The sequence below is a fragment of the Podarcis muralis genome, chromosome 15 (assembly GCF_964188315.1).
Source record: "Podarcis muralis chromosome 15, rPodMur119.hap1.1, whole genome shotgun sequence".
Classification (NCBI taxonomy): Eukaryota; Metazoa; Chordata; class Lepidosauria; order Squamata; family Lacertidae; genus Podarcis; species Podarcis muralis.
In genome coordinates, this window is record NC_135669.1 from 31,142,960 (window position 1) to 31,168,303 (window position 25,344).

Genomic DNA, 25,344 nt, shown 5'->3' on the forward strand with positions numbered 1-25,344 from the left:
CCGCCGACCTTTCGATCGGCAAGCCCTAGGCACTGAGGCTTTAACCCACAGCGCCACCCGCGTCCCAGTAGATGCAAATAGGTTGTATTATTTATTCATCATTGTTCTCATTGCAGAGTTGGATGTTTTCCCTGGGATCCAAAATCGAGCAGCAAGGTTTTCCAGCTCCCAGGGATCCAGAGCCCCTGTTGGGCCCTCTGCCTTTCTTTCCAACTATTCAGTCCATCTGTTATTTATTTATTCCCCCCACCCACCCTGAAGATGAAAGTTCGACTTGCCTCACAAATAAAAAACAAGACAATATGAGCTTCTAGAATTGGCAGAAAGCTAGCATTGCAGCAGCAACTGGAACATGGAAGGGAAACCCTTGTTAGGTCAAGCGCAACAACCCCTTGTGAGCAACTCCTTGAGAGCCACATGCTGCTGGTAGGCCGAGCCTGAGGCCAAAAGCGGGTGGCAAAATATATCATAGAATTGTAGAGTTGGAAGGGACCCACTCAAGGGTCATTTAGTCCAAACCCCTGCTGAATCTCAGCTAAAGCATCCATGACAGATGGCCATCCAAGCTCTGCTTGAAAACCTCCCAAAGGAGACTGTTCATTTTCACTTTTACTGTACAGTAGGCTACATTCCAGCCAGTGGTTGCTGGTACTCTTTGGGGCTGGTGGAGAGAAGGCAGGTAGCCCAAACAATACAGTGGTACCTCGGGTTAAGAACTTAATTTGTTCTGGAGGTCCGTTCTTAACCTGAAACTGTTCTTAGCCTGAGGTACCACTTTAGCTAATGGGGCCTCCCGCTGCTGCTGCGCTGCCGCCACGCAATTTCTGTTCTCATCCTGAAGTAAAGTTCTTAACCTGAGGTACTATTTCTAGGTTAGCGGAGTCTGTAACCTGAAGCGTCTGTAACCTGAAGCGTCTGTAACCCGAGGTACCACTGTAATGGGAGCTGGAGCCATTAGGAAGCAGAGTCAACTCATTCTCACTTTGCCCCTATCCTCCCCACCCTGCTAAGTTCTGCAAGGGAAAAAGATGAGAGACAGGTGAAATGAAATCCATGTGAAGCATAATGAAACTATGGAACTCACTGCCACAGGATGCAGTGTTGGTCTCCCAACTCAAATGACTTCAAAAGAGGATTGGACACAATATGGCTAACCTGCCTGCTCTGACCCCAATATAAAACAAACATGCCCCACTGCAGTCAACTGAATGCAGCCAACAAAGCTGTGGGCCCCCTGATCTCTTGCAATGTCAATAACGATAAACAAATATATATATAAGCAATGGACCTGCCCAAGTGATGCTGACACAAAAACCCCTGCACTAACACTATGCAAAAACAGGGCCGAAAGAACAACATTCTTCCTCCCTTTCTTTCCCCCCAACTGCAAGATGTCTACGACAAAAGTGTCTTTCACTTTGAGAAATGTGAAAAAGATGAAAAAGACTGTGAATTGAAAGTGGAGATGATAGACACCCTTTCCCCTGTTTGTTTGTTTGTTTGTTTGGTTGGTTGGTTTGTAACACAAAAACTTTGATAAAAACTATTTAAAAAAGAAGAAGAATTGGACAGATTCATGGAAGATAAGGCAATCCATGGCTGCTATGCCTGGTCACCATTCTCTGCCTCCATGGTTGGAGGCAGTAATGCTTATGAATACCAGTTGCTTGGCTTCTGCTGCTCCAGAGGGTAGGACTCAAATGGCGATTCAAAGGGCAAGAAAGGAGATTAAAGATTAGGAAGAACTTTCTGAGGGTGAGAGCTGTTTGACTGTGGAATGGCTATTTCAGAAAGTAGTGGGCTCTCCTTGGATGTATTTTTTAAAAGAGAGGTTGGGTGGCCATCTGTCAGGGATTCTTTAGCTGTGATTGCCGCACTGCCAAGGGGGTTGGGATAGAGGACCTCTGGGGATCCCTTCCGACTTCACCATTCTGATTCTAACCCACCATTATGGCTGCCCCCCTCCAGTAAAGGCCAAGCTTACCATTTCAGTTCATTCAAACAAATTTGAGAAGGTTTAAGCGACTTGCCCGAGGGCGCATGAGGAGGAGGGGTGGGAGCCAAACTTGAGGGTCCTTCAGAAACGGGTGTTGCTCTCCTCTGTCTCTTCCTGCTTGGCAGAGTGAAGGCCAAGAAAGGGGTGAATCTCCTCACGACCAGATCCAGGCACCCCAAGTGGCTTGTGAATTCGGAGTTCCAGACTGGCAGCAAACACTCCACCTCAACCGTCGACGTGGCCTGGATCGGCGGTGCTCAACCCAGGTAGGATGCGCTTCTGAGATTTTTGGCCAGTATTGTCCATGCGCTTTTACATTTTTTAATGCAGCGGTTACTAGACACAATGGCTGTGTTTCACGTGATGTCCTCGTGAGGCCACCGTGTGCTTGTCAGATAGACTGTCCCACTTACTGGCACCAAGCTTGGTTAGCGTTGGATACCAGCTGAAGACTTTCCTTTTCAGCAGATTTTTTTGCGGGGAGGTGCAGATTGATGACTAGATTGCAGGAAACTGTCTTATTGCACAGTACTATTGCGCATGTGTGTTTGTTTGTTTGTTTGTTTTGCGGTCATAAATGAATTTTATTTTTCAGTTTTACATTTTTTTTACAAACATACAAATCCAATGATTTCCCAGTAAACATATATATTTTGACTCCCCACCCCCCACCCCTTTTGCAGTTTCTTATATTTTTTATTCTTAACACTGCATTTCCCACCTTATTCCAATTATTAATTACTCCCTAATTTTTCTTTAACATTACATTTAGCTGCTTGTTTTAGGTCAATGCTGCTAATGAACTTATTATACAAAACTTTTCAGATATTCCACGAATTTCCCCTGTCCTTTAATAAAGTTTCTTTCTTCTTGGTTTCTTATTGTTCCAGTAAGTTTTGCCATTTTGGCATAGTCCATTAATTTAATCTGCCACTCCTTCTTGTTTGGGACAGGGTCTTCTTTCCATCTCTGAGCATGAATTATTCTGGCTGCAGTTGTAGCATACATAAACAGGGTTTTTTTTGGGGTCTTTAGGTAGCACAGGTTCAATCCAAGCAAGGCGAAGAGCTTAAAATACCTTTTTGCTCAGTGTCCATTTGGGGTTTCCCAGTGCAAAAAGAACTTTTAAGCTCTCTGCCTTGTTTCTACGAGCATTGGGGAAACTTTCTCTCCTCTTTACCTTCTAGATGTGGGGCAGTTCTAAAGATTTGGGTGTACCTGACTTTCATGTATGCACAGAACTCATGTATCTGAACCCCCATGTAAGGTGCAGTCGTACTGTATAGTTGATTGCCCTGTATTCTTGTTGAATTGATTTAAACCTTTTCTTCTCCTGTTCCTAAGTGGTTTGTGCTTGTGTCCTTATTGTATTTAGCAAGATTTATATTCTGCTTAATTAAAAAGAAAAAGAAAAAACCTCTAAGCAGTTTACATAAAAGCATTCATTCAAAACTGCAGCAAAAGCACTTTCAAAACAGCAGACATAATGCAATCAAGTGACTATAGATAAAATCAGTGGTTTTAAAAACATGTATACCGAATGAAATGTTGAGAAGGGACGTGGAGATTGATAAATTGGCAGGATTTATTTGGGACAGTTGAGGGAGTTGGGTATGTTTAGCCTGGAAAAGAAGAGACTGAGAGGAGATAGGAGAGCCATCTTCTGGTATCTAAAGGGCTGCCACATGGAAGTTGGAGCAAGCTTGTTTTCACTTGCTCTGGAGGACCAATGGCATCAAATAACCAGAAAGGAGATTCTGTTTCACAATGGACCGGTCTCCCTCTGGAGGTTGTGGACTCTCCTTCCTTGGAGGTTTTTAAGCGGAGGTTGGATGGGTGTCTGTCATGGATGCTTTAGCTGAGATTCCTTCATTGCCGGGGGTTGGACCAGATGACCCTCAGGGTCCCTTCCAGCTCTATGCTTCTATGATTCTGTGAGCTACAGTTTCGCAACGTTTTAAATAAACTTGTCGTATCCAGCAGTAATTAAAAAGTGGTTTAAGATACAGGCATAATGGTTTAGTGTGGATGAACTCCTGTGAACTGGTCTGTATGCTAGTGATTAATGTTAATGAGATTTTCTTAGAATGGATTCATTCTGTCTTTGTTCTTTTAATCTCTGATTGTTTACAGCTGCGCCTCTTTGGAGTCTTGCAGACTGGTGGTAGTTGTTTTTAAAATTACATTTCTGCGGAGGCTTGCCTGAACCTGGAAAGATGTTAGCTAGCATTTATTTGCAGAACTTGTATCTTGCCCTTTATCTCAGGCGGGGGGCGGGGAGCCAGTTTCCACTCCCCAAGAAATGCTTTCAGCCCCATCATTGTCAACCGCTCCATGGGTTGGCATCTGTCAGTCTCGGGAGACAATGGAGGAGTGCGCCTTAGGGGATGAAGTCAAACCGCTGGGCGGTTGCAGCGCCTGCTGTGTCTGTAGAGACCGACATGGGAGAGACATGTTTTGTTGCAGCTGGGGCAGACCAAAGTGTCTGCTTGTGCTGCTGCAGATGCACCACGGCGTTCCTTCTCTCTGCGCTCCTCCTCTGGTCACTGCTGTAAATGCACGACCTGACTGCCTGTCTCAAGGCACTGCAGTTGTCTGCAAGGGATTCCCACATGGCGTGGATTGATGTTTCCAGCCTTCATGCCATGTTTGCAGACATCTTTGTAATGCAGACTTGGTCTGCCAGCAGTCCTGGTGCCTGAAGCCAGTTCCTCCATAAAGCACGTCCTCCGTCCTGGTGGAATACTCTGTCCCATGAGACTAGGGCCCTTCAGGATTTAACCTCCTGCTATCGGGCCTGTAAAACAGACCTATTCTGCCTGGCCTTTAATTTGAATTCACCATGATCTTTTATTTCCCTTCTCTTCCCTTCCTCTCCCCATTTTTATGAAGATCACCCGCTCTGGGACCGCACAGCAAATTTTCCCCTGGCCTCCTCACTGGCCCAAGTAGGACCAATTCAGCCAGCTAGCCCTGGGGGTTATCTGATTGTTTTTTTGATTTTTGATTTTTATTGTTATTCATGTTTTTACACCATGTTTTATGCTGCTTTTATAATTAAGTGTTTTAAAGTGTTTTAAATTTGTTGTTAGCCGCCCTGAGCCCAGTTTTTAAACCGGGAAGGGCGGGGTATAAATCAAAATTTATTATTAGTTATTTATTATTCTTTGGGGATCCTGCCCTCTTCCAATCTGTGGACATGGCCGAGCCAGCCTAGAATGGAGGTCATGGGCAACTTCGGATTTACCACTGTGGCGTTCGTACAGAGCCCCCGGTCGTTTCACATACTATTGACCTGTACACCACTACTTTATTCTTCCGCTGCCACCAATTTTGTGGAAAAACCCCCAGGATTCCCTGGTGAAGTATTGATTCAGGTAGAGTTAACAATGAAGATTAAAGTTTATTTCAAACACAAAAAAGTTTAAAAATATATTCGAAACACTGTCACTCTATTCCCTCTCAGTCTTGTCCCTGTCTCTAACTCACTCTGACTCCTCTATCTCTCCCCCCCCCCCAAAAAAAAGAACCAACTGAACTAACTGTCAAAACCTCTGGGCTGAGACTCAAAATCAGGTAGGCTCCGCCCCCGGGCTTTCTTATTGGTCAACCTATTAACCCTTTCTCTCCCTCAATACAAACGTATCCCCAAAGAATGGGCAAACGCCATAACCACCTTACACATGTACCAGGTCCTTCCCCCAGGATCTTTGGCAAGAGCTAGGAGGCACCCCTGCCTGAAACCTTTGTTTGGAGAGCCATTCTCAGCCACTGTTGAGTATTCTGAGCTAGATGAACCAGTCTTCTGACTCAGTAGAAGGCATCTTCCTGTTTTCATCAAGTGCATTCATGGCTCAGTGGGAGAGCACCTGCTTTTTCTTGCAGAAAGTCCTGGGTTCAGTCGCTGGTATCTGCAGTTAGACCTGGTGGGAATAATAATAATAATAATAATAATAATAATAATAATAATAATAATAATAATAATTTATTTGTACCCCGCCCATCTGGCTGGGTTTCTCCAGCCACTCTGGGCAGCTTCCAACAAAGATTAAAAATACATTAAAATGTCACACATTAAAAACTTCCCTGAATACGGCTGCCTTCAGATGTCTTCTGAATGTCAGGTACTGTAGTTGTTTATCTCTTTGACATCTTATGAGAGGGTGTTCCACAGGGCGGGCGCCACTACCGAGAAGGCCCTCTGCCTAGTTCCCTGTAGCTTTGCTTCTCGCAATGAGGTAACCGCCAGAAGGCCCTCAGCGCTGGACCTCAGCATCCAGGCAGAATGATGGGGGTGGAGAAGCTTCTTCAGGTATACTGGGAAAGAGCCCTGTTTGAAATCAGACTTAGTTAGTGGAGACAATATTGAGCTAGAGGTACCAGTTGCACAAGGCAGCTTCTTCTCATAGAACTGTAGAGTTGGAAGGGACCAGAAGAGTCATCTAGCCCACCTCCATGCAAATGCAGGAATCTTTCCACCCAATGTGGAGCTTAAACCCACAACCCAGAGATTAAGGGCCTCATGCTCTATCAACTGAGCTATCCCAGAGCATTTTATTCCAAAGTAATTCTTTATTCAGAACCATAAGGTCTATAATCCTAAAAAGAAAAGGAGGCTCATAGCTCAGTGGCAGAGCAAGATCTCTGTTCAGTCTCCAGATAGGACAGGGAACGTTCCTCATACAAAACCCTGGAGAACGGCTGCTGCCAGTCAGTGCAGGCGATGCTGGGCTAAATGGACCAAGGGTCGTGGACGGCTTCTTCTGTTAGGAGAGAAGGGTTGTCGGTCAATGGTAGGAATTTTGCTTTGCAAGGGTCCCAAGTCCAGTCTCCAGGTAGGACAGGGAATATCCCTTGCCTAAAAGCCTGGAGAGATGTTGCCAGTCAGTGTTGGCAGTCCTGAGCTAGAGGTAGCAAAGGTCTGCCTTGGCGTAAGGCAACTTCCTATGGGGGCCAGGAGTAACTTTTTGGGAAGAGGCAGAAAGGCCTAGGAAGAGGTAAGGAAGTTAGGAGCAGAGGGGGGCTGGAGCAAGATTGATGGACACCTGAGGAAGACCTGTCTAGTTGAGCATCCTGTTCTCAAAGGGGCTGAACAGTGGCAGAAAGCAGAATTCAAGCACAAGAGCCGTTTCCCCTCCTGTGGTTTCCGGCAACTGATATCCACCGACCTGAATGGTAACTGGCGACCCGAACTCACCCTTTGTAAGGTCTTTTTGGCTGCAGGGCTCTCGTTCATTATTCATCCGGCACCTAAAACCACTCACTACTGTACAAAGTAGGTGAGGCAGACAAAGGACTCTGCCTGCAGGCTTACAATCCAAGAGGAAACATGAAAGAAAGCTGGAGACGAGAATGTACAGAAATCAAAAGACTTTCCCGAGCAGGGAGGAAAGGTGTTTACCTGCTCGGCAAACCAATCATTTCGGGAGTTAGAAGGCCTCGCCTGGGTGGGTGGGGTTCTTGGTTTATAAAGGCAGGGCATAGAAAGCCCTTCTTCACGCGATTCTGCAGAATTAAACCGTGGAACTCGCTCCCACATGATTATGGTGAGAGCTGCTCATTTGGATGAGGCAAATTCATGGAGGATAAGGAGGGTACCAACAGCTTCTAGCCACAATGGTTGTGTTCTGCCTCCACTGCCAGATGCAATGTGGCAGATTAAGGACAAATGGAAGTATTTATTCACACAGCGCATAGTTAAACCATGGAACTCCCTCCCACAAAATAGCCACCAACAAGAACACACTCACCTCCTGTGGTTTCCAGCAACTGGAATTCAGAAGCATTGCTGCCTCTGACCAGGGAGGCAAATAATAGCCATCAGGGATGGTAACCATCAAGATCCCTTTCCTCCACGAATTTGCCTAATCCTCAAGTTGGTGACTTGCTTATTTGTTTACTTATTTGTTTATCAGGCATCAGATTGGCATGTACATGGTTTTTGTGCGTCAATTCTATCGGCAAAATTAATTTTGAACGTAAACTCTCAAGTTGCTTAACTCTTGCCTGAAACTCAAGGAAGAAGGGGAAAGTAAGAAAAACATCCCAAAAGGGGGAAAGAGGAAAAAAGAAAGATTAATTAATCTGTTCAAGCTCCCCCTTCCCTGTTCCTATTATTTGGCTGGTAGAAAAGGTGAAATCACATCAGAATTAAGGTTGGGATTTACCAGCCAGGCAAAACAGATGATTAAATGGTTTGGTAGATTTGGTCTCTTGATGTTTGTGCTCTTCTGTGAAGTTGTTTGAATGCTATTTGATTGGAGATCATTTAAAAGATAGCTACAACAGTACTTTGGAATTGTGATTAGAATAATAATAATAATAATAATAATAATAATAATAATAATAATGTCCTTCATTATTATGAAGTGTTGGCACTGCTGCCCAGGCCTGATAGCAGCCCTGCTTCAGTTCTTGCCTCCGACAAGCCTATTTCACTCAGCCTTAGCTCCTTACACTGTCTGCAAAATGGGGAAAATAATCATAATACCCGCCTCCCTCAGATGATGGTTGTAGGGATTGCAAGAAGGCATTGTATCTAAAGCTCTAGAGGGCTGCATGAGATCCATCCCATTATTCTGTTTGATTATTTATTGATACGTAACTGAATGTTCTGTGGATGGCCTCTCTGTTTTCACTGATGTATTTCTTTGTGTTTTGGGTTCCAAATGTTGTGTACACATTTTCCTTTCCCCTTTTAAAATTATCTTAATGTGTTTTATGTAAACCGCTTAGCAGTTTTGCATATTAAGTGTATAAATATTATTGATGAAGATAATGATGATATTAATACAGCGCTTTTTGATATTATTTTGGGCTTCTCCTACTTCTCTTATTTATTTGTTACATTTCGATCCTGCATTTCTGTCCCGGTATAACTCAAGGAAGCAGGAGTCTGAATAGTTCCCAAGTGGTCTCCCATGCACAAACTGAGCAGACTCAGTTAGGGATGGATGAAATTTCAGCTTCTCATTTTTCCAGAGTTCAGTATGCTTTTTTCCTTTTTTAAGTCCTCATGAAAACTCTCCAGCATTTTAGTGCAAAGTTCTCCTGATACACTCATCCTTGCATGCAATTTCGCCTCATATGCATTTTGCTAAGCATCTTTTGCACATTTATTTTCACTAACATGAGCATTTACATGCACACTTGATTTCAGAATGGTCTCATTCACATTCCTTGATTGGAGCATAGCGCTGCAAAATTAGGAGAGGCGTGTAATAATAATAATAATAATAATAATAATTTATTGTTTATACCCCGCCCATCTGGCTGGGCCTCCCCAGCCACTCTGGGTGGCTCCCAACAGAATTAAAAGCACAATAACCATCAAACATTAAGAACTTCCCTAAACACAGGACGCCTTCAGATGTTTTCTAAATGTCAGATAGTTGTTTATTTCCTTGACATCTGATGGGAGGGCGTTCCACAGGGTGGGTGCCACTGCCAAGAAGGCCCTCTGCCCGGTTCCCTGTAACCTCACTTCTCGCAGTGAGGGAACTGCCAGAAGGCCCTCGGCGCTGGACCTCAGTGTCCGGGCTGAAAGATGGGGGTGGAGATGCTCCTTCAGGTATACTGGGCTGAGGCCATTTAGGGCTTTAAAAGTCAGCACCAACACTTTGAATTGTGCTCGGAAACATGCTGGGAAGGGTACATCTGAAGGGTGTTTCTGTGTTTCAGTTTGCATATTGTTACGGAAACTGCAGATGAGGTTGTTTCGCCTATACATGTGAACTGAATCCAGTTTCTCCCCTACCTGAGTCACTCAGAGCTGCTTTCCTTCAGCAAAGTGGCTGCATCATACATCTTTGGACCATGCCCTGCACCCACATTTGCAGTCAGATGGGTTCTTCCTCATTCTTCATCTCACCCTTTGCACAGCTACCCCTTTATCTTTGTCTGATTGCTGCGTTCAACTTCTGCTCAGCTTTCTGAAGCCCCTCACAAATCCACCCTTCCTCCTTTCATCCTGTTCCACCTTGATTTTGGCTCCCTTCCTCGAGATCTTCCAACGACGCCACAGCCTGGCAGAGCCTCTGATCGGCCAGATGTTCTGGCTGCGACTGATAACTCTTGTCCCCCATCCTGAGCCGATTGCTCACCCCCAGCAGGGAATATGGTTATCTCCACCAGACAGACTTCTTTTTCATCCGGAAGCCCAGAGATCTCTCTTCCTTGAGGCTTGTGGCTTCAGAGGTGGCACCGAAACACGTCCCTGCCAGAGTCTCCAGATTTGGGAATGCACCTGAGTTCAGGGAAATTATTAAGGAGGTGGGGGTGAAGCAAGGGGAAGATAAAGATCTTTCTACCCAACTCCTTCCCATCCCCATCCTCGAGTAGGACTCTTTATGCCTGTAACACCTGTGTAACAGATGCTCAAGGGGAGAGGGTTTACCTCGTTTGCATTCCTGCTCACCGTGCAGTTATTAAATGCACAGGAATCTTTCCAGGAGAACAAGTTGGCAAGCCAACCTTACAGGCCACATGCTTGGCCCACTGGCTCTTTTTTCCAGCATCCATGTACAGAGTACTGGACACAGAGTCATTGTGTGATGAGCTCCCTCCTGGCCTTGATGCCTTTACCTGTAAAATGGGTGTAACAGAAATATTTATTTATCTTTAAAAAAATACAGGTGTGCTGTAATATTAAAAAAATCAGTCAAAGCGGGTTGCAACAAACATAAAACCATAAAAAATTAAAAACTGATGTCAATTAATCATTGTGGAAGGATGTATTCTTAATTGTTTTTATAGTCCTGGCAGCAGGTGATTAAAAGTTGACACAGAAAGTACTCCTCTTCCTCCTCTTCTTCTTCTTCCTCTTCCTCTTCCTCTTCTTCTTCTTCTTCGGTGATCACTCATAGCTGAGTAAGATTGTCTTCTGTAAGTGACTGTGGAGGCCAATTCTGGATCCACAAGTCCTTCCACAGTGGGGACATAGGTTTCCGGACGGGAGTCGATCACAGTGAGGGTTTGCCAAGCGTTCCTTCCTCTTAGCACATTTCTCCCTTTTGTCCTGAGTTTGAGCGTCTTCAAAGCCCATGACACCTTTGGTAAAAGCTGTTCTCCAGTTGGAGCACTCACAGGCCAGTGTTTCCCAGTTGTTGGTGTTTATCCTACATTTTTAAAGATTTGCCTTGAGAGAGTCTTTAAATCTCTTGTCGACCACCAGCATTACACTTTCCATTTTTAAGTTTGGAATAGAGTAGTTGCTTTGGAAGACGATAATCAGGTATCTGAACAACATGACCAGTCCAACAAAGTTGATGTTGAAGAATCATTGCTTTGACACTGGTGATCTTTGCTTCTTCCTGTACACTGGCATTAGTTTGCCTGTCTTCCCAGGTGATACAGGAAGTACTAAAGGATCCATGACAGATGGCCATCTAGCCTCTGCTTAAATACCTCCAATGAAGGGAAGTCCACCACCTCCCGAGGAAGTCTATTCCACTGTTGAACATTGTTGACTGTCAGAAAGCTCTTCTTAGAAGATGGTGGATTCTCCTTCATTGGAGGTACTTAAGCAGAGGTTGGATGTTCCTCTGCCAAGCATTCTCTAGCTGCGATTCCTGCATTGCAGGGGTTTGGTCTAGAGGACTCTTGGATTCCCTTCTAACTCTACATTTCTATGATTCTACCCTGGCAGTGTGGGCCAGGATACAGTGAGTCAGATCTGTGTAGCTCCTTTGACCTCCCGGTTCCTCTCCTCTCCTCAAGGTAAAGCCCACCTATGCAGGGGGCAAGGAGGTCCCTGCCGTGCGGTGAGGAGGGGCTTCAAATTGAACACCCACAAGACCGTGCTCTGCCATTAAGGGAAGGTTGAAAAATGCACGGAGAGCGGAGCATTACAAAAATAATACAGCCATCTCGGAAACCAAAGGCAGGGATCAAAGGCCGGGCTCAGCTGCCCCGCGGAGGCTTCCTGCAGAGCTCCTGATAAGCCTTTGTAGTGGGCTTGTTTTAAACCGAGCTCCTGGAGGAAGGGAACGGCTCAGATGCTTGGCTGAGATTTCTTAGACTCCAAGATAAATTGGGAAGAAAGCGGAGGAGCAGGCGGGGGAGGCTGGTCGGGAGGTTCCAGCAGCGAGCAAGGCGAACATCAAAAGCGCCCAGCCCAGAATCGGAAGCTGGCGAGCATCAAACAGCAGGCTGGCTCTCAGGTTTGGGGACAGCGCTGTCACACGGGGGTCTGTTGGTCTGTGGGAGTGCTGCTTTCATGGGATGATCTTGAACTGCAGAGATGGTCGCACCTGAATCTCATTAATCCGATTTAGTGGCTTACGCAAAAGCAGTCGTTCTGGTCAACATTGCTGGCCCCCACCCAGGTGCGCCAACTCTAGGCGGTGGAGGTGTCTTCAGCTCCCTCAATATTTGTTTGAAGGAGGCCCAGCCCCCTCCCCAACAGTATTGAGGGGGCCTGGAGCAGCCTAGCAGAAGGCTGCCCTGCACAGCATTGGGAGACGTGTGATGTCACACGTGTGACATCACACGCTCACGATGTACACCGGCCCCCCTAATCTTGGGAGCAACCCAGCACCTCTGCCCCCCGCCCTTCATAAAAGCATAAGAACAGCCTTGCTGGATCAGACCTGTGACCCACCTAGTCCAGCATCCTGTTCTCACTGTGTCTTCAGGGAGGGTTGCGGGTTCTGATCCCGGGCACCTTTCTAAACTTATGTTCCCATTCCAGTAGCTTGTACAAAATGGTGGCAATAGAGTTTTGTTGGTGGGCCGTTTCAGGGGGGCTTTGCCAACTACCCCATCTTAGGTTTCCTGGAGATGACTTCCAAATAACTCTCCGCTCCTGCAACATGCCGTGCCCAGGGAGGTCTGCAGTTTTGCAGAGAGGCCAATCTACCACGCTGCTCAATTTATATATTTTTAGCTGTAACAAGATGAAGGGGCTGGACAAGGCACCAGAGGGGGACTGGCGGACTGGCTCCTTCCCGGGCTGCAGATTAAACTCAGCCTTGGAAGATTGGAGGCGGGTGATGAATTCAAAGTGATTACAGTCACCTTTTAAGAAGGAAAAAACACACGCCCCTGGATCAAATACTGCAGCTGGGGAGTGAAACGCATCTCAGTCCTCACCGCTCTCGGGGATTTGGACATCAAAGGCTTTCATTTGCCTTGGCATTTTGACTCCTTGACGTCCGCCGCCTCCGCAGAGTCCGTGGGCGAGAGTTTTCCAGGGGTAGAGGGTGCAGAAGGGTTGGGAGGAAGCTTTGGGGCTCTGGTGTGATGAGAGCGGCTGGGCTGTAGGGGGTGCTGTGGAGTCACGGGTTCTAGTCCATTTGCTCATCATGGTGCTGGTGGAGGAGACACCCATATTATTACTTGATTTTGGTTTAAAAATACAGTGGAGGCTCAGCTTGCGAACGTGATCGCAACCTGCAGCATTTGCAACCCGCATCTGCGCACGCACATGTTGCGATTTGGCGTTTCTGCGCATGCATGACCGCCGAAACCTGGAAGTAACCTGTTCCGGTACTTCCGGGTTTCGGTGGTCGGTAACCCAAAAAAATGCAACCTGAAGCGGCTGTAACCCGAGGTATGACTGTAAAAGTAATACAAATAAATGGCACTGTGATGTGTATAAGAAGGCGGTGCCCAAAACAGAAACACAATCCTACACAAACCGCAGATTCTAGATTCCTTACTCTTTATGGACCGGCATCAGGGATAAGAGGTTTTTAAATGGGATAGCAGGTGAACAGTGTTACTTTTGATTCCGCTAATCAGAGGCATACTGCTTCCAGTAAAAGAGGCGAGACATAGGAACCATGGCTAGTAGCCACAGATATATTCCTTATTATCCTCGAGGAATTTGCCCAATCTTCTACTAAAGCCATCCAAGTCGGTGGCCATTGCTGCCTCTTGTGGGAGGGAGTTCCAAATGTTAACTGTGCGAATAAGTCCTTTTCATCTCCCTGGAATCTGCCAAAATTCAGCCTATGAGTTCTGGAGAGAAGGAGGGGGATATTTCTCTATCCATTCTCTCAGTTCCAAGATGCAGGGATTTATTTTTTAGCTGGAACGCAGTCCCGGCATCTCTCAGGTGGGTGCTGCCGCCATTAGAATAAAACAAGGGAGGTGTTCGTGGTGAGTTCCGGCACCTCTTTTTCTAGAAAAATAGCACTGCCAAGACACTTGACTTCTGATGACCAGACATGCCATTTCCCAATAGCTTCCTAGTAAATAACTCTCCCTTCTCTCTCTCTCTCTCTCTCTCTCTCTCTCTCTCTCTCTCTCTCTCTCTCTCCATCCTTAAAATCTATCTTCTAAAGAGCCCCTATTTCTCATTAAGCTTGTGCCTTAAACCTCTTAATGCTCATCTCCACCCACACAGAAGTCTCTAAGTGAGGCCTCGTTCCCATTGAAGCTGCAACACTTCAGACGGCAGGTGGGGCCTCACACACTAAGATGCTCCTGCTTGCAATAAATGTGGTACCCAGACTGCTTTTTTGTCCATTCGTGGGAGGTGGAAATTCAAAAGCCTGTGAAGATGGCTGGGAAAATTTCAGTGAACTCTTTTGGAGGGAGAAGGGAGGGTTCAGCTTACGTTACATAAAAGAGGCGCAGAGAGTCTGTCTTGTCTGTCTCTCTCTCTGACTCCCCCCTCCCTTTCAGATCTTCAGCACCTCATTTAAGTAAGGGAAGCCAAACTCAAGGAAATTTGTAAGAAGTCGATCTATTAGTGTGGCAGCTCCTGCACTTTGGAACTCCCTGCCTATTGACATAGGGCAGGCGTTTGTGGTTAGGCAAGGCTACGCTGACACGTAGAACTCGGAGGTGCCCTTTAATTTGCTCTTTAGCTTATCGTTGATTTTATTTTCGTGTGAATGTTTTAAATAGCTTTCAAACTGGTATTTACCAATAATTTTCATTCTTTTTGTAAATGGCTTTGAGGCTTCTTTCTTACAATCCCGTAGTATATAAAGTTTGCAAAATAAATAAATGTTTTACATTGATCAGTTTAATACGGGGTTTTTTTTTGTTTGTTTCTTTGGTAAAACGCTTAGAGGTTTTATTATGATCAAGCAGTATATAAATGTTGTCAAACAAAGAAGTAAAACTCTTTAAAGACTTAGATGCAAGGGATAAAAACAGCCACCTTGGAATCTTCCAATCTGTGTAAAGAAACCACCTCACTTTCCACCTCCATTTATTTACTTATTTTATTACAATTTCTATCCTACCCTTCCTCCAAGGAGCTCATGGTGGCCTACATGGTTCTCCTTCCCCACATTTTATCCTCACAAGAACCCTGCAAAGTATCAAAGAACCATAGAGTTGGAAGGGACCCTGAGGATTATCTAGTCCAACCTTCTGCAATGCAGGAATATGCCGCTGTCTCCTAAGGGGAGCGATCCTACACCCTTGGTGCTATCAGCACTGTGCTTTAACCTGCTGAGCTATAATTAGTATGCTAGGCTGAGATGGAGTTCTTGGTTCAAGGTCACCCAGGGAGCTTCTTGACTGGGCGGGGATTCGAACCCGGGTCTCCCAGGTCCCAACACTCTGTAACCACCACACTGATGACATCCACCTTCTTACATAGAGGTTTCCTAACATGCTCAGAGGTGTTATTACAGTCAAGTGGTATTTAAGTGTCGTCAAATAAGTAAGTTAAATATTTCCGGAGATCTGGATGTGGAAATGACCAGCTTGGAGTCTTCAAATCTGTATAAAGAAACCATTTCTGTGTTCTTCCACTGCTGGCATCCACCTTTCTCTCTCTCTTCCTCTCTCTCTCTCCCTCTCTCTGCAGGGCTGAGGATTCCCCTTATGAGGTCATGCAGCTGGACTTTGAAATGGAGAACTTCACCAGCCAATCGGTGACCCGGCGCATCATGTGGCATATAGACTACCGAGGCCGAAACCCTCCGCCCGACTTAGAGAAGGCTGTGACGGAGCTGGCGGTCATTCAGAGGGACATTCGTGCCATCCTGCCTCTGGCCATGGTGAGGGTCCCAGTAGTCAGGCTGGAAGTTGGTTTGTGTCTGTGCGCCGAGTGCTATTTTTCTAGAAAAAGAGTTGCTGGAACTCACCATGAATGCCTCCCATGTTCTCTAAGAATGGCAATGGTGCCCACCTGAGAGGTGCCGGAACTGAGTTCCAGTGAGTTCTGGCTGAGAAAAAGCCTTGTGCGCTACCCCTTCTGTTTCCTGACCTGCCCATATCCCAAAACTGGCCCACCGGACCCATTGCATGATCTCATTCCCCTGACTCAAGTAAAGAAGCCTGTGTTTCCCATGCTTCTGGGGCCTGGAGTGTAGTTCTATCACAGACGCAGGTGGCGCTGTGGTCTAAACCACTGAGCCTCTGGGGCTTGCTGATCAGAAGGTCGGTGGTTCAAATCCCCGCAAAGGAGTGAGTTCCTGTTGCTCTGTCCCAGCTCCTGCCAACTTAGCAGTTTGAAAGCAGACCAGTGCAAATTTCCGTGCACTCTGGTTTCCGTCACAGTGTTCCGTTGCACCAGAAGCAGTTTAGTCATGCTGGCCGCATGACCCGGAAAGCTGTCTGTGGACAATCGCCGGTTCGCTTGGCCTGAAAGCGAGATGAGCACCGCAACCCCATAGTTGCCCTTGACTGGACAAAAAGTCCAGGGGTCTTTTACCTTTTTACCTTTTTCTATCCCCTCACCAAAACTGGAGCCAGCAGCACAAGGGACTTTTGCAGGCCAGTTGGCCAGTCCAGGTGTCAAAACTGGCCCACAGGAGGCAGAGGGTGAGGAAGGTCAGAAAGGCCCCGCCCTCCCTGCAGTTTAGGATCTGGGCGCTCTAACTACCACAGCCTCCTTTGTCCCCTCAAGGACACGGAGATCATCAATACGGCCATCCTAACAGGTCGGACGGTGGCCATCCCAGTCAAGGTCATTGCCATTGAGATGACGGGCGTCATTGTGGACATCTCGACAGACGCAGAATGCAAGTCCACCAATGAGGACATCATCAAGGTGGGTGGGGGAAAAAATCAAGGTGGATGATGGGGAACCAGGCTGTGTGGGTATATAAGAGGCACAACTGCATTTGTAAGATCAGTCCCAACATGGCTAACCAGAGGTATCTGCATTTTGTTACATTTTTTTGTATTATTTTAATTACTTTTTAACTGTGTGTGTGTGTGTGTGTGTGTATTTATCTGTTTTACAATTTAAAATATTCATTTAAACAATCTTAAAATATCAATGACTTCCCTTCTTCCCTTTTCATGGTTCATTTTGCATAACACAAATCCCTGCATATTTTATATAAACTAAACCATTCAGTATTCCATTATGACATCCATCAATACTTATTTACACAGGTGAATTTATCTTAATGCTCCCAACGTTTTCAAGTGTACACACTTTCCCCCTGTATATTCAGCAAACATTTTTCAATCTTCTTTAAACATATGTTCTTCTTGTTCTCTTATTCTATAAGTTTGGTCCGCTTCTGGCTAGCTTTTGGTATTTTATCTGTGTTGTTTTGATTTCTGTAAGCCACTTTGAGCCCCAGTCTGGGAAAATGACAGTAATTATTATTAGTATTATTAATATTATTTTGTTCTAACCCCAAAGTCCCAATTCCTTGTATGAAAGGTGCTCTGACCTTTCTGCAGCTTCTCTACCCCATGATACACCCTCCCACCACTTTCACATAATCCCTGCTCCAGAGGCGGCAGCAGCCAGCCCACTCCCTGCCAAATTCCTCACAGTGCATATGGAACTCCCTCCCACTGGAGGCAATGATGGCCACCAACTTGGATGGCTTTAAAAGAGGATTGGAGGAGAAGGTTCTCAATGGCTACTAGCCATGATGGCTATTTTCTGTTTCTATTCAGAGGCAGTGATGCTTCTGAATACCAGTTGCTGGAAGCTACAGAGAGGGCTCTTGCACTCGAATCCTGCTTGTGTGTTTCCCAGAGGCATCTGGCTGGCCAACATGAGAACAGGATGCTGGACTAGACAGAGCCACTGGCCTGATCCGGCAGGCTCTTCTTCTATTCTTACACCCCTCGCCCACGGCCTGGACTGAAAACAATCAAGTTTGATTTACCATTGCCAGGTTTTAATGGTTCCCTTTCAGCCTGAGCGAGCACGCTAGCAATCCTGCATTTCTGGACAGGCTCCGAGACACTCTGATGGGGCTAATGTGCTCCTTCCCCGCTCGTAAATCTCTCCGGTTGCCGGCCCTCGAATCCGGGGACGGGACCGAGCCTGCGAGCCGGGTTGAATAATTGATCAAGTCACTGCCCCTTTGCCTCCTCTTCTGACTTACCTTCCTCTATTCCTTCTCTGTCGCCCCCCCCAACCTACTGAGTTATGTTGACATTGCTCCGAACGAGGTATGCTTGGCAGGAACTCTTGCGTACCTGGAGAGACTGGAGGGAGGGCGATTGCTCTGTCAGGACTATAAACCTGCACCATCCATCAGGCAACCCGCTATCTGTTACTGTAAATAATTCAGCATTAAGGAGAGCCGTGGCGTCGTCGGTGGCTCCACTCCCCGGGTGTGTATTGCAAAGAGGGGGCATAAACAACAGGAGTAGCTCTATCGATCTCCGGGCTTGAGGAGCGAGGAGGAACAAGCCTCCGGTTATCTGTGCAGCGAGAGGCTGACGGATGCTGCGGCCCCGTCTGGCTCAGAGCGATGCGGATCCCTTGCTCTCAGGAGAACACGAGAACTCGTGGGCATCCAGTGAACAGGATCTAGCCAACCATGAATCATGTAGTACAAGTCACAGTTAACTCCTTATTAGCGAAAATATGATCAGCAGCAGGAATGCCAGGCCTAAGAAGCACAGCAACTTGTCTCTGGTAGATGTTGCCCACATGAAGCAGTTGCCGAGACTGAAGCAATCCCCAAGCAATCAGAGACTGTGTCTACACATCGCCAGTCTCTGCCCTCTTCATGCCTCTTCTTGTTCTGGGAGATCAGAGAGGAGGGGAGCTGGTTGCAGCAGGAAGGGGACACATCCGTGCCTCTTCACCAGCCAGATCTCTCTGCCTCTTGGCCTCCCTCCTCTCCTGCTTCAGCTTCTGCCTCTGATTCTGGACTTCTCTCTGCCACGGACTCTCCCAGCTCGCTAAGCCCTGTTGCTCCTTCAGCTTCTGACACCTCCTCCCCACAGTCTTCTCCCTCTGACCACTCATCGTCATCCTACCAACATTCCCTGAGCTCCGAGACTTCTTCCCTTGGGGGTTCACCAGCTGGTTCCTCCCATCATTCCTCTGCGTCCAACCAGTCCATGACACAGAGCCACGGAGCTCCCACAGACTGGTGTTAGGCTGCCTTATCTTGAGACGTAACTATTTGATCCACCTAGGGATGGCTCAAATGTGGACCACCAGCAGCCCAGCCGGCTTCCTCCCTGATCCTGCGATCTGGCAATGTTGTTGTTGTTTAGTGATTTGGTTGTGTCCGACGCTTCGTGACTCCATGGACCAGAGCACGCCAGGCACTCCTGTCTTCCACTGCCTCCCGCAGTTTGGTCAAACTCATGCTGGTAGCTTCAAGAACACTGTCCAGCCATCTCGTCCTCTGTCATCCCCTTCTTCTTGTGCCCTCCATCTTTCCCAACATCAGGGTCTTTTCCAGGGAGTCTTCTCTTCTCATCAGGTGGCCAAAGTATTGGAGCCTCAGCTTCACAACCTGTCCTTCCAGTGAGCACTCGGGGCTGATTTCCTTAAGAATGGATAGGTTTGATCTTCTTGCAGTCCATGGGACTCTCAAGAGTCTCCTCCAGCACCATAATTCAAAAGCATCAATTCTTCGGCGATCAGCCTTCTTTATGGTCCAGCTCTCACTTCCATGCATCACTACTGGGGAAACCATGGCTTTAACTATACGGACCTTTGTTGGCAAGGGGATGTCTCTGCTTTTTAAGATGCTGATCTGGCAATGCCAGGGATCAAACCTGGAACCTGAGAGCCTGCTGGATCAGGCCAGTGGCCCAGCTAGTCCAGCATCCTGTACTCACAGTGGCCAACCAGATGCCTCTGCTGGGAAGCCTACAAGCAGGATTCGAGCACAAGAGCCCTCTCCCCTCTTGCGTCTTTTAGCAACTGGTTTTCAGAAGCATTGCTGCCTCCAACTACAGTCATCACAGCAGACAGTAATCGATTGCCTTCCCCTCCATGTACTTGTTCAATCCTCTTTTAAAGCCATCCAAATTGCTGGCCATAGCTTGCCTCCTGTGGGAGGGAGTTCCGCAGTTGAACTATGTGCTGCACGAAGAAAACGGACAAACTATGCCGAGATGGCGAAACTCACAGGAAGAAACCAGGAAGAGACTGACTTTAATAAAGAATGGGGAAAGTTTATGATTTATTTTTAAAGATTACTGTAAACAATTACACACATTGGTAGGATGGACGGAAATCTATGGAGTGATAAAGGATTTATAAAAGTAGAGCTACGGAAGAGATGCAGAGGGGGAAATCATTATATGAAGAGCCACGGTGGGAGGGGAGGGAAGTCAAAGGGGATTATATGTTTATGTTGTTGTTGTTTTCTGTTTGTAAAAATGCAAAAATTAGATTTAAAAAGAAGACAAAGGGTTTTCTTTTCTCTCTCCCGAACCTGATTTTCTTCCCCATCCAGGGATGGATGTTACCCAAAGTGTAGCTAGCGTATAGCACGAGGCATTGGGGAGTTTTTCTCCAGCAGCGTTTCAAGACAGATGCTATTATTTGTCGTCCCTGGAAGGGCTGGGAGCGAGCCTGCTCCGGACTGTGTGGCTGGGTGTGTTTATTAGCGCAGAGGAGGCGAGCGCTGTGGCGTCGTCTTTATTTTGATGAACGACACAATATCCAGAGATGCATTTCAGGGCTCATTTTTATTCCGATGCCGAGCTGAGATTGCCTTTGCAGACATGCTGAGCTGGTGTCTCTTGGATGTTGAAGGCAAGCTTAAGTAGCCCCGGGGGAATAAGAAGAAATAGACCCCAGCTAATGTCTAACACACACACACACCACGTATCCCTGACGCCAGAACAACCAGCCAGCTTCATAGATGAGAGGAAAGGTTTTCCCAAATAGTGGTCCACAAACCACCAGTAGTTTGTGAGAGGCAGTTTGTGACCTCTAGCATGGGAATTCAGCTTTGTCATGGCCAAAGCATCCTGGGTCCCACCTCTTCCTCTTCCTCGGTACCCTAACTCACCAGTTTTGTCTGCAGGTTTCCAGCAGCTGCGACTATGTCTTTGTGAGTGGCAAAGAATCAAGGGGCTCCATGAATGCTGGGGTGTCCTTCAGCTACGAGCACCTCACCGCCCTCCTGGAGATGACCGTCTGGGTCCCCAAACTCCCGCTGCACATCGAACTCTCTGATTCCCGGCTCAGCCAGGTGAAAGGGTGGCGAGTTCCAATCTTACCTGATAGGAGGTAAGCCAGGAGTTGGGGAAGGGGTGGGGTGGTTGGAAATCCTCTCGGGGATTGTGTTTGAGAGCCTCTAGTCATGCACAGTGAAGACTAGTGGCCATTCTTGATCCCATTGCCCAGAAGCTTCAGCTCATGCCAGAATTCTCCTCTAGGTGCTCACCTCCTTAGAGAACACGCAAGGACATGCAACTCTCTTATTTGAGAAACCTATCTGCTACAAAAAGCATCATCCCTTTTCAGACATTAACTAATTTTAATAAATGTAATAAATTTAATTCTTGTAGCCTACCATAGGCCCTCATGGTGAAGAAATAATAATAATAATAATAATAATAATAATAATAATAATAATAATAATAATAATATAATGAAAATAATAAAAATGGGGTGGAAATATCCACCCATTTAGAGTGAGGGAAGGCAGCACAGCCATCGCTCTGATTTGACTTTGCGATGTTACGTAACGTGAAATCCGATTGGCTACGTAATGTCATTACGCCAGATGCACAATCCCTGATTGGCTGGATTGGTTGGTTAGTGGAAACTCTCCTTTTTAGGAAAGGGGGGGGGAGCACCAGAGCAGCTGCCAGCTGACCCAACTGCTTTGGCTCCCACAGGTCTGTCCGGGAGAGCGAGGATGACGAAGAGGAGGAAGAGCGGCGGCAGAGCCGGGGCTGCACCCTCCAGTACCAGCATGCCACCCTGCAGGTCTTCACCCAGTTCCACACCACCTCCTCGGAGGGCACGGACCAGGTGGTCACCATGCTGGGCCCAGAGTGGATGGTTGAGGTCACGGACCTGGTCAGCGACTTCATGAAGGTCGACGACCCTCGGGTGGCTCACATGGTGGACACCAACACCCTCGCCGGCCGGGAGCCTGGCACCACCCTCTTCAAGGTAAGAGTGTAACAGGTACCCAGCAAGGAAAGGACCCTAGCTCTGTTCTGGATCACATGCTTTTCATGCAGAAGGTTCCAGGTTCAATCCCTAGTGGCATCTCCAGGTAAGACAAGAGAGACTCCTTGCCTGAAACCCTGGAGAGCTGCTGCCAGTCAGTGTAGACTGTACAGAGCTAGATGGACCTGTGGTTCCTATTTAGATAAGCCCTTGATTGGGAGCCACGAGGACTGGAATCTGAGGTTAGTGGCGGAGCCTCTGCTTTGCAGGCAGAATGTCTTAAGGTTCCATTCCTAGAATCTCCTGGAAAGCCAATTCCATTCCATGTAGACAATACTGAGATGGATGAGCCAATCGTCAGTATAATGAATCTTCTATGTTCCTCTTAAAATTAGCCCTTTATTTGAAATAATGAGGACTAGAATCTTGGCTTGCTTTTAAGTAAAAATTCAGTGATGGAGAAAAGGTCCCAGGCTTAATCCCCAATGGCAGCTACAGGTAAGGTTGGGGGAAAGACCTGGAGAGCTTCCACTAGTTAGATAGATAGACACAATTGCCTTGTTCTATATAAGGCAACATCCTATATTAAGGAGCAGGGGTTATCTGCCTCCGTTAGGGGAGGCAAAGGAGGTGCAGCCGTAAACATCAGTTTCCCCAACAATCTAAGCACCTTTGGATTTGCAGCTCCCCTCCCCTGGCACTAGGTACTCCTCATATCGGAGGCCCCTTTCTCACACATTCATAGAATTGTAGAGTTGAAGTGGACCTCCAAAAGTCATCCAGCCTCATGTAAAGGAGAGTCAACCACCTTCCACAGGAATCCATTCCATAGCCGAACGGCTCTGGCCGTCCATAAGTTCCTCCTGAAGTTTCGTCAGAATCCCCTTTCTTGCCATTGAAAGTCATCATTTCGGGTCCTCCGCTCTGAAGCAGCAGAAAGCAAGCTCCCTCTGTCTTCTATGTGACAGCTCTTCAGATTTTTGAAGGTGGCTGTTATCTCACCTCTCAGTCTCCTCCAGGCTAAGTATACCCAACTCCCACAACAGAGGCCCTCTCTTCATTCTCGCTTCACACATCCCAGGGCTAAGAAAACAGATCTGTTTTCCTTGGTGGGAAGGGGGAAGGGGGGCTCATCTGCATTTTCCTGCCTCTACATTCCCCTTCCTCCTTTGCTGCACACCCCTACACCCCTTCTTCCTTCCCCTCTCTCTCCCTCTCTCGCATTTTCTCCCTGAACCAGCTCCTCTTGAGCCTGTGCCAAGCATCTCTTAACTACAATTAGTTCCAAGCCTGGGCACTGTATTGCCTTCCTAAGCAGAAATTCCCAGGCTCCCAGATGCTGCCTTCAAAGATTCGAGCAGTTCAAGGTCGGAGTGTCTTCCCCCGGTGAAATGTACTTCGGAGAATTGTGTGTGTGTGTGTTTGCAGGGCGAGTGCATGAAGGGAAGGCCATGGAGTGGTGCTGTTCTCCGGCTTGGCTCACTAGCATCGCAGGCCTGGGATGGAAAGAGAGATGCAATGCTTAGCTAGAGACCTCAGCAGGCAATTTCTCCATCAAGAATCACAGAATTGGAAGGGTCCACGAGGATCATCTTTCGCCCAGCGTGAGACTTGAACCCACAACCCTAAGATTAAGAGTCTTGTGCTCTACCGATTGAGCTATTCTCCGGCTTTTTAAAAGGATCTCCCTGCTTGGGGTGTGGGATGACACTTTTCCATTCCATGGCATTCATCCCTTTAATATATATCATCGTTTTTTCACACACAGCACACAGGGCTCATCCAGACTTCCTTTTTGAGCTTTGTTTCTAGGCGCCGGTCAAGGGCAGCCCTGCAGAGAGCGCACTATAGGATTCCACAAGGGTGATGCGCAGTGTTAGAAACTCAGATATATAAGTTAGGCGCCAAATGGCTCATTAAACGAGGGTTACAGTCGCCAAAGCAGAAGGCCTGGTTGCCATTTGGGGCCAGGCAACTTTTGGGCTCCTGAAATTGGTTCTGATTGTGCAGATTAAAATATACCTGATAGAATTCTGCAGGATGTGTTGCTAGTGTGCTCAGGGAAGTTTTTAATGTTTGATGTTTTATTGTGTTTTTAATATCTGTTGGAAGAAGCCCAGAGTGGCTGGGGAGGCCCAGCCAGATCGGCGAGGTATAAGTAATAAATTGTTGTTGTTGTTGTTGTTGTTGTTAACAGTCCAGATCCACGGATCCCCAGGCATGCACCTCTAGGTGGTGGAGAGGTCGGGCCCCATCCTGGCACCCGAGCATCTTCACTAGGCCGCATGTTGGCCAATAGCCAAGTGAATTTTCAGCGCTGGTGGCGATGAGGAATGTGACTGGGCGTTCCTCCTAATCCCAACCAGGGGAGATGTTTCTTACGGCCCACTTCTCTTCCCGTAGGTGGTCTCTCCGCTCATGGAGGCGGTCCTTGGGGAGACCTTGGTGACGGTGGCGGACGAGAAGGTCAGCATCACCGAACTGAAGGCCCAGGTCATCTCAAACCTCTCCCTCTCCCTCCACCCCAGCCCTGGGAACAGCCACACCATCGTGGCCAAGACGACAGCCCAGCAGACTCTGAACTTCTCCAAGCAGGTACTTCTTCTGGGGCAGCCCTCATGGATTGGGGGCGGGGGTAGATTTAATTAATTAATTGTCTCATTCTTTCATTTAGAACCCACTTTTTCTCCAAGGAACTCTAGGGGCCGCCCACACTTTCCCCCCTCCCTGTTTTATCCTCACAACAATCCTGTGAGGTAGGTTTGGCGGAGCAGTAGTGGCAGGCCCCAGGTCGCCCGGTGGGTGGTCCTAGCCCAACACTGTAACCCAGGGGTCAGCAAACTTTTTCAGCAGGGGGCCGGTCCACTGCCCCTCAGACCATGTGGTGGGCTGGACTATATTTTGAAAAAAAATAAATAAAAATGAACGAATTCCTGTTCCCCACAAATAACCCAGAGATGCATTTTAAATAAAAGGACACATTCTACTCATGTAAAAACACGCTGATTCCCGGACCGTCCATGGGCCGGAATTAGAAGGCGATTGGGCCGGATCCGGCCCCATCCTTAGTTTGCCTACCCAT

The 25,344-nt window shown here is 47.2% G+C and overlaps 1 protein-coding gene across 1 annotated transcript in view; it reads left to right on the forward strand.

Moving 5' to 3' along the window:
- TMEM132E (transmembrane protein 132E) overlaps nucleotides 1-25,344 on the forward strand; it is a 120,788-nt gene that overhangs the window by 90,236 nt on the left and 5,208 nt on the right. The window contains exons 3-8 of the mRNA XM_028707440.2: nucleotides 2,122-2,262; nucleotides 15,768-15,960; nucleotides 16,812-16,955; nucleotides 21,163-21,368; nucleotides 21,983-22,262; nucleotides 24,666-24,857. Coding sequence (XP_028563273.2) covers nucleotides 2,122-2,262; nucleotides 15,768-15,960; nucleotides 16,812-16,955; nucleotides 21,163-21,368; nucleotides 21,983-22,262; nucleotides 24,666-24,857 — 1,156 coding nt within the window. The remainder of the gene's footprint in view (nucleotides 1-2,121; nucleotides 2,263-15,767; nucleotides 15,961-16,811; nucleotides 16,956-21,162; nucleotides 21,369-21,982; nucleotides 22,263-24,665; nucleotides 24,858-25,344) is intronic.